This window comes from Delphinapterus leucas, chromosome 7, assembly GCF_059928025.1.
Source record: "Delphinapterus leucas isolate spDelLeu-1000000601 "Yukka" chromosome 7, BTC_Dleu_Yukka2, whole genome shotgun sequence".
Classification (NCBI taxonomy): Eukaryota; Metazoa; Chordata; class Mammalia; order Artiodactyla; family Monodontidae; genus Delphinapterus; species Delphinapterus leucas.
Window position 1 is genome coordinate 47,247,922 of NC_143135.1, and position 10,184 is coordinate 47,258,105.

At 36.6% G+C, this 10,184-nt stretch overlaps 1 protein-coding gene across 1 annotated transcript; it reads right to left on the bottom strand.

Moving 5' to 3' along the window:
• Positions 1–3,920: 3,920 nt before the first annotated feature.
• LOC111169202 (olfactory receptor 5P4-like) lies at positions 3,921–5,582 on the bottom strand. Its single transcript, XM_022563227.2, is given in 2 exon segments — positions 3,921–5,279; positions 5,282–5,582. Coding segments are annotated over 2 exon segments (915 nt in total). The 5' UTR covers positions 5,532–5,582; the 3' UTR covers positions 3,921–4,614.
• Between the last annotated feature and the right edge of the window lie 4,602 nt (positions 5,583–10,184).

Consider the following 10,184-nt stretch of genomic DNA (forward strand, 5'->3'; position numbering starts at 1 on the left):
AGTCTTTTTGACCTAAAGTCTACTTTGGTATTAGCAGAGCCACTAAAGTGAATTTTTTGATTTTTATATGGATCTTGATTTTTTTATTCAGCTATTCTGTGTCTTTTTATTGGGGAGTTTAGTCCATTTACATTTAAAGTGATTATTGATGGAGGATTTACTGTTGCCATTTGTTAACTGTTTTCAGTTTATCTGATAGTTATTGTATCCCACTTTTTCTCTCTTGCTGTCTTTCTTCATCTCGTTGTGTGTGTGTTTTTAAATTGATATGTTTTGATTCCTTTCTCTTTTTCTTTTGTGTAACTTCTGTATGTATTTTCTTTGCGGTAACTAAGGAGTTTACATAAAATATCTTACAGTTAAAATGATCTATTTTAAGCTGATAACAACTTTACTACAAAAGTTGATCACAAATCTAGTCTCAATTTTTTTTTCAGGTATTTAAATCTTTCATTATACATCCTTTGTCAATAATATATATAACTTGAATGAATATAGCCAAAATTTTGGAAAATAAACAATATATTTGTAAATAATACAAAATTTAAGAAAGAAATCATGGTAAAAATTAGATGTGTTCAGTTAGATAACTAAAATACAACACGTTAAATCTTACTGGACACCACTAAAACAACAACTATAAGGAAATTTATAACCATAAATGCTATATTGCAAAAAAAGACTGAAAATTATGAAAATGTCTTTCTCAAGCCTTCTCAAGTATTTAAATAAAGAATTTTAAATTAAACCCAAAGAAGTAAAGAATAAAATAATAAAGATGAATATAAATTTATGAAATAGAAAATTAATGTACAATACAGAAAGGCACAAATCAGAAGTTCATCCTTTGAAAATGCTAATAAAATTGATAAACCACTAGCAAGATTTATTAATATATATAGAAAATACAATATTGGGATGAAAAGGGAGCAACATTACAAATCTTACAGAAAATAAAAATAAGATATAATTTTAAAATATAAAGGAATCGGAAAACTAGTTTGAAGAATATGTTAACAAAAATGACAAAGAAATAAACTGAGAAACTAAATATTTCTGTATTCATTAATGAAAATGAGCCTTACAGTGAAAAACTTTTCCACAAAAATGGAAAGCCCAGATGGCTTCAGCATTGAAGTCTTACAAATATTACAGGAATAAATATCAGTTATCCTGTAAAAGTTCTTTTGAGAATAGAGAACAAAGAAACCCTTTCCAAATCATTTTTATATTTTGATATCCCCACCTGAAAATTTCATTTCAAGAATGGAAAATGATAGGCCAAATTCTCTCATGAACATAGATGCAAGCATCCTAAACCAAGTATTAGCAAATCAAATCCAACGATAATAAAATGGATAAAAAAGCAACCAAAGTTGGGTTTATTCCAGGAATTCTAGATTGATTTAGTATTCATAAATCAGTCAAAGTTGTACTTGCATCTCTGAATTAGGATGTACAAAGATGTGAAAAACATTTGATCATATGGTAACAAGATAAACCTTGATGAAATGAAAATCATACCCATATATTCGATGAACCAGTAGAGGATTCAAGAAAGCCTTAATGATGGGGCTTCCCTGGTGGCACAGTGGTTGAGAGTCCACCTGCTGATTCAGGGGACGCGGGATCGTGCCCCGGTCCGGGAAGATCCCACGTGCTGTGGAGCGGCTGGGCCCGTGAGCCATGGCCACTTAGTCTGCGCGTCCGGAGCCTGTGCTCCGCAATGGGAGAGGCCACAGCAGTGAGAGGCCCATGTACCGCAAAAAAAAAACAAACAAAAAAACACCTGATGAACTGACATCCATATAGGTGAGCAGGTTGCACACCTAAGGACAAGTGCATAGTCTTGTCTGTCATAGAGAGACAATTTGAAGGGATGAGAAGGCATCAGCCAATGCTTGGGTGACAGTGTAAACTGTCTGGACAGATAGAAATTTAGAAGAAAGCCAAATGCAAAGACAAATCATTTCACCCCAAAATTCCCTTCCCTTATGCTCCAAGGGTGTTACCTAAAGTAGCAACAGAGGAGGAGCTGATAATAAAAGAGAAATCATATAGTCCCACACAGCCTCACAGCAAATAGATGTTATTGCATTCATAGATGAAAGAAAAAAATCTAAAATTGCTGTTCAATGCTTAGTTTCAGAAGTATAAAGCCTCTAGAAGATAACATGAGAGACTATCTTTATGACCTTGGATTAGGCAAAGATTTCTTGAACTTGTCACTAAAACATTAAACATTAAAGAAAATATTGATAAATTAGACCATTAAACTTAAAAATTTTGTTCATCAAAAGATACAGCTAAGAGAGTGACAAGGCATACTTCAAAATAAGGGTATACCTTTTATGTATAAATCTGACAAAAGGATTTGTAGACAGATTATAAGAACAAATAAATAACAAAAGTTCAATCTGAGAATAAAATTGGTAAAAGACCTGACGATACATTATACAAAAAAGGACATACAAATAGCTGATAAATATATATATATTTTTAAATGCTTAACATAAGAGGCCCAGGGAGATGAGAGTGAACACTGCGTACTTGTTTGTGAAAAATTTTGTCTATCCGTGGATTTTATGGTGATATCCTTTTTTTAAAAAAAATGTTTATTTATTTACTCGGTTGTGCTGGGTCTTTTTCCAGCAGGTGGGCTCCTTAGTCACGGCTCTAGGGCTCCTTAGTCGCAGCTCGCTGACTCCTTAGTTACGGCAAGTGGGCTCCTAGTTGCAGCATGCATGTGGGATCTAGTTCCCTGACCAGGGATTGAACCCGGGCCCCCTGCATTGGGAGCATGGAGTCTTCACCAGTGTGCCACAGGGGAAGTCCTGATGTTATCCTTTTTAACAACTGTGGATACATAACTTTTTGTCTACCAAAGTGCTGAGTTACTGGGACTCCTTTAAGCCAGCTCTTTCCATAGATTGTCTTCATATCCCTGACCCTTGTGGTTGGACTGGCCCTTGTGGTTCTTTTTCTTTCTTTTTTTTTTTTTTGGAGTAAAATTGCTTTAAAATGTTGTGTTAGTTTCTGCTGTACAATGAAGTGAATCAGCTATATGTATACCTGTATCCCCTCCCTCTTGGACCTCCCTCCCATCCTTCCCACCCCACCCATCTAGGTCATCACGAATTGGGAGATTAGGTTTGACATAAATATGTTAAAGTGTAAAATGTATAGCTAGTGAGAACCTGCTGTATAGTACAGGGAGCTCAGCTCGGTGCTCTGTGACGACCTTGTGGTTCTTATTGCAAGATGCCTTCAGCAATAACCATCAGGAAACTTTGAAAGAGACAAAGCTTGTTACTTACAAGTCCTGGAAATCATGTAGCACACCTGGCGTCACACAGGGTCATGGGATAGAGTGAGAGAGATCTTAGGGTTCTGCTTTTATTGGGGTAGAGAATGGGAGCCTAGGGTTTGACGGGCTCACTCTTTATTGGTGACTTTGAAACATAAGAGCAGGAATTTAAAGCAAGTGAAGAGAAAATACAAGTAGTCCAAATGATCAGCTATCTAAGGAGCTTGGGGGTGGGGATCATCCTGGTTCTTTAGTTGTGTGGCTGGCAATGTTTATTCAAAATATCTGAAGTGGCTGCCTTAGTCACTAAAGCTTAAATCTGATACTTGCCTTATGAAAACAAACAAACAAACAAACAAATAAAACCAACTGTCAGGGCTTATGCTACACACCTAGAATAAGGCAGTGACAGAAGTGGTAGCAATAAACACCTTCTTGAGAGATATTACAAAGAAGGATGGCATGCATATTTCATGCCTGCATCAGCCTAAGCGTCTTAATCTGTAATTTTATGCCCTGGAAGTATCAGCTAGCTTGCTGAAAGAGAGCTCCACTGTGCCTCAGCCCCCTCCGCACCACCACTCCCCAGTAGTCTTTCCTGCTACTCAAAGGCTTGTCTGCAAAGGTTCAAAGACAAACCTTTGCAAGCCAACCTTTGCAAACAAACCTTTGAGTAGTAGGAAAAACTTAAGGGAACTCTCAAAGGCTAAGCCTTCAGAGTTCCTTCTTTGTTATCTGGATCTAGTCTCCTGGTGGCAATATTGTGGAATTATTTTGGTCTGGCTTACATTAGGTGGGAATGAAACTTTTCTAGATCCCAGCATCACTATTTCCAAAGATAATGATAACCCTGTATAAGAGACACCAAGTCTTCCATAGAAAGTAACCTGGCCTGTCAACACCATCATCAATTGCATTTCCAATTGAGTTCATGATACCTTCTGAGATGTTAATTTACAAGGTGATATTTTTTTAAATGTATAATTTAACAGAAGAAAAAGAAAACACCCTCTAATTAGACTCCCTAAATAATGAACAGAGGAGAGGAAAAAGTGAAACTATGTTTCTCCAGGTAGCTTCATTCTGAAATACACGCACTTAATTTGAACCCAGCAGATTTTTGTGAAAATGCTATACTTTGTGACTCTAGAAAATTATAAATTAAAGTTGGCATTAATCGACATTCAGGTATTTTATATTTAAGATAGTTCTTCACATAAAATAAGACTAATGGACAACATAAACGCCCATCACATATGTTCCTGAAATTATTGTTTTCTAGTTTCTGGATTCACATTGTATTCATTTCAAAATGACTGATGTATTCTAGCTATCAATTTTCTCATGGCCTCTTTCACCTCTTTGTTCCTCAGACTGTAGATCAGAGGGTTCAACATGAGGATCACCACTGCGTAGAAGACAGACACCACTTTAATATGTTCAGGTGAGTGGCTCGACTTCGGTATGATGTAAACAAATGTGACTGTCCCATAAAACAAAGTAACTGCAGTGAGGTGGGAAGTGCAAGTAGAGAAGGACTTGTGCCTTCCCTGTGTAGAGTGTATCTTCAGGATTGAGTGGAGGATGTCCAGATATGAAACTGTTTTGGTGAACAGTGTGATTACAGTGATTGACCCAGCTGAGATGGCGGGAGATATTTCAGCAACATAAACATGGGTACAAGAAAGCTTCACTAGTGGTGGCAGGTCACAGAAGAAATGGTTGATTTTATTTGGTCCACAGAAACTCAGACTCAATAAACATCCGATAAATGATGAAGCATTCACACATCCTCCCAGATAGGAAGCAATCAGTAAGATGATGCAGACCCTGGGAGACATGTGTGTAGAGTAGAGAAGTGGGAAGCAGATGGCCACATAACGATCATAGGCCATGGCAGCCAACAGGAAGCACTCAGCCGTTCCAGAGATAACATCAGAGCCAAGCTGAGCTATGCAGCCAGTGACAGGATAGTAGTTCTTTCTTTTAGAGAACTCACAGTCATAATAGGTGTGACTGATGAGGAGCACCCAAGGTCCACAGAGGCCAAATGGCTGAGGAAAAGGTACATTGGGGTGTGGAGCTGAGGGCTTCTGTGGATTAACATGATTATGCTGGTATTGCCCAACATGGTAGCAACATAGATTCCAAGAAGAACCACAAAGAAGATGGAACAAAGTATAGGATTCTCTGTTAATCCCAAAATAATGAATTCTGTCATCATTGTGTGGTTTCCAAGCTCTGTCTTATTTGGAATGATGCCTGTTGAAATAAAACCCAGTGGATATTAAAATGAATTGAATGATCTCATAATTAATATATTTATTTTACCAGCCAACCTATCAGAAAATCAAAACATCGACCTCACTGTTGTCTAAAGCTTTCACTTTACAAAATGTTTCCAAATGTATTTACATTATGCATGATTTGCGAATATTAATGTCCATTACCTTAAGGCCAGAGATACTCACAAAGGGACCAATGACTCAGATCAGAACACAGCACTCACGTTTGTATCACTTGATCAATTCAGGTTGTTGAATGAACACTTACAGCAATTGTATTATTAATTATACTTTAGGTACTGTATAGACCTAACAAAAGAATACATTTCATAGTCATACATGAGTAAGGTATATATTAGAATATGTTGACAAAATGCCTACATGTGTGTATTATACCAGCCACATGAGAGCAAAAGAGTAATACACAAATGTAAAAAATATCAAGAAGTCTTTTCACCTAACAAAAAATTAATGAGTAGGTTTAATCATAAAAATGCAAAAACTGGGACTTCCCTGGTGGCGCAGTGGTTGAGAGTCGGCCTGCCGGTGCAGGGGACACAGGTTCATGCCCCGGTCTGGGAAGATCCCACATGCCGCGGAGCGGCTGGGCGTGTGAGCCATGGCTGCTGAGCCTGTGTGTCCGGAGCCTATGCTCCACAACGGGAGAGGCCACAGCAGTGAGAGGCCCGCGTACCACAAAAAATAATAATAATAATAATAAATAAAAAATAAAAATTTCCAACAAACAGAAGCCTAGGACCAGATGGCTTCACAGGCGAATTCTATCAAACATTTAGAGAAGAGCTAACATGTATCCTTCTCAAACTCTTCTAAAATATAGCAGAGGGAGGAACACTCCCAAACACATTCTGCGAGGCCACCATCACTCTGATACCAACACCAGACAAAGATGTCACAAAGAAAGAAAACTACAGGCCAATATCACTGATGAACACAGGTGCAAAAATCCTCAACAAAATACTAGCAAACAGAATCCAACAGCACATTAAAAGGATCATACACCATGATCAAGTGGGGTTTATCCCAGGAATGCAAGGATTCTTCAGTATATGTAAATCAATCAATGTGATACATCATATTAACAAACTGAAGGAGAAAAACCATACGATCATCTCAATAGATGCAGAAAAAGCTTTGGACAAAATTCCAAAAACCCTCCAGAAAGCAGGCATAGAGGGAACTTACCTCAACATAATAAAGGCCACACCTGGCAAACCTACAGCCGACTTTGTTCTCAATGGTGAAAAACTGAAACCATTTCCTCTAAGATCAGGAACAAGACTAGGTTGCCCACTCTCACCACTATGTTCAACATAGTTTTGGAAGTTTTAGTCACAGCAATCACAGAAGAAAAAGAAATAAAAGGAATCCAAATCAGAAAAGAAGAAGTAAAGCTGTCACTGTTTGCAGATGACATGATACTATACATAGAGAATCCTAAAGATGCTACCAGAAAACTACTAGAGCTAATCATTGAATTTGGTAAAGTAGCAGAATACAAAATTACTGCACAGAAATCTCTTGCATTCCTATACACTGATGCTGAAAAATATTAAAGAGAAATTAAGGAAACACTCCCATTGACGATTGCAACAAAAGGAATAAAATACCAGGAATAAACCTACGTAAGGAGACAAAAGACCTGTATGCAGAACAATATGAGACACTGATGAAAGAAATTAAAGATGATACAGACAGATGGAGAGATATAGCATGTTCTTGGATTGGAAGAATCAACATTGTGAAAATGATTCTACTACCCAAAGCAATCTACAGATTCAATGCAATCCCTTTCAAATTACCAGTGGCATTTTTCACATAACTAGTACAAAAAAATTCACAATTTGTATGGAAACACAAAAGACCCCGAATAGCCAAAGCAATCTTGAGAAAGAAAAGCAGAGCTGGAGGAATCAGGCTCCCCGACTTCAGACTATACTACAAAGCTACAGTAATCAAGACAGTATGGTACTGGCACAAAAACAGAAATATAGATCAATGGAACAGGATAGAAAGCCCAGAGATGAACCCACACACATATGGTCACCTTATTTTTGATAAAGGAGGCAAGAATATACAATGGAGAAAAGACAGTCTCTTCAATAAGTGGTGCTGGGAAAACTGGACAGCTACATGTAAAAGAATGAAATTAGAACACTCCCTAGCACCATACACAAAAATAAACTCAAAATGGATTAAAGACCTAAAGGTAAGGCCAGACACTATAAAACTCTTAGAGGAAAACATAGGAAGAACAGTTTATGACATATATCACAGCAAGATCCTTTTTGACCCACCTCCTAGAGAAATGGAAATAAAAACAGAAACAAATGGGACCTAATGTAACTTAAAAGCTTTTGCACAGTGATGGAAAACAAAAGCAAGATGAAAAGACAGCCCTCAGAACGGGAGAAAATATCTGCAAATGAAGCAACTGACAAAGGATTAATCTCCAAAATTTACAAGCAGCTCATGCAACTCAATATCAGAAAAACAAACAACCCAATCCAAAAATTGGAGGAAGATCTAAATAGACATTTCTCCAAAGAAGGCATACAGATTTCCAACAGGCACATGAAAGGATGCTCAACATCACTAATCAGACCCATTAGTGAAATGGTCTGATTAGTGAAATGGTCTCTAAACCCCATTAGAGAAATGCAAATCAAAACTACAATGAGGTATCACCTCACACCTGACAGAATAGCCATTATCAAAAAATGTACAAACGATATATGCTGAAGAGGGTGTGGAGAAAAAGGTACCCTCTAGCACTGTTGGTGGGAATGTAAATTGATACAGCCACTATGGAGAACAGTATGGAGGTTCCTTAAACAACTAAAAATAGAACTATTATATGGCCCAGCAGTCCCACTACTGGGCATATACCCTGAGAAAACCATAATTCAAAAAGAGTCATGTACCACAATGTTCATTGCCACTCTGTTTACAATAGCCAGGACATGGAAGCAACCTAAGTGTCCATCGACAAATGAATGGATAAAGAAGTTATGGCTCATATATACAATGGAATATTACTCGGCCATAAAAAGAAACGAAATTGAGTTTTTTGTAGTGAGGTGGATGGACATAGAGTCTGTCATACAGAGTGAAGTAAGTCAGAAAGAGAAAAACAAATACTGTATGTGAATACATATATATGGAATCTAAAATATATATATATATTTTTTATATAGTTCTAAAGAACCAGGGGCAGGACAGAAATAAAGATGCAGACGTAGAGAATGGACTTGAGAACACGGGGAGGGGGTAGGGTAAGGTGAGACTAAGTGAGAGAGTAGCATGGACATATATACACTATGAAATGTAAAGTTGATAGCTAGTGGGAAGTAGCCCCGTAGCACAGGGAGATCAGCTCAGTACGTTGTGAGCACCTAGAGGGGTGGAATAGGGAGGGAGACGCAAGAGGGAGGAGATATGGTGATATATTTATATGTATAGCTGATTCACTTCGTTATAAAGCAGAAACTAACACACCATTGTAAAGCAATTATACTCCAATAAAGATGTTAAAAAAAAAAAAAAGTGAATCAGCACTCCAGCATTTACTAGTTGTGTAGCCTTGGGAAAGTCCATGAAAGTCTATTTGAGTCTTATATTCCATAATTGAAAATATGGATAAAAACATATTTATCCAAACATAAACAAAGATTGGGATTTTCTTGAATACCTAGTGGAATGATATTCTATGGGATTATTTAGACTGTAATATGTACATTACTTCACAATGATGCTAGAAATATTAGTTGATCATCTTTGGAGGATGCCAGGAAATGAACTCATTATTCTTCAAAATGATTCATAGAGGGAAAAAAAAACAAGGATTTGTTTTCAAATATACTCTAAGGTGCTTATATAATTGATGAAAGGAAAACCTTTATAAAATAGTTCTAGTTGATAAACACAGAAGGAATGATAAAATTACAATATCATCATTTTTTAACCACTAATGAAATAGTGGATCTAGGCAATGATTTTCAAGAGCTGTTTAAAGTCATTAAATGAAAAAAATATGAAGGACTTTATACTGAATTAATCTGAACCTACTTACTAATTTTAAAATCATAGAAAAGACAGCCAGATATTATGTGCCTCATGATATGATGCAATAGGAAATATACAGCCCTACTATAAAATTTCTTGCCAAAAATCTAACCTTAATCTGATTAAGACTCTATCTAGATGTACCTGTCAGTTCACAGTTCACACAGAGGTCATAAAGGCAATAGCTATGTAATCTGCGAAGCACATAATGTAGAAAATTCTGTAGGACTAAATAACCAATTTCTTCAACAAAAATAATTGTAAAAACAAGAGAGAAGGAAGCTATAGCTTAACAATTAGATAGAGCAACTGAATGAAATGGGTAGACCTTTAGATTTTAACTCACTGCAATTGTAAAAAAAATATATATTGTAAGACAATTGGAAAAATTCAAACACCAAATATTTGATATTAAAGAATTATCATTTTTTTGATTTACTGATGCTATTGTGGCTATGTTTTTAATGAGTCCTTATATATAAGAGATATATACTGGGCTTCCCTGG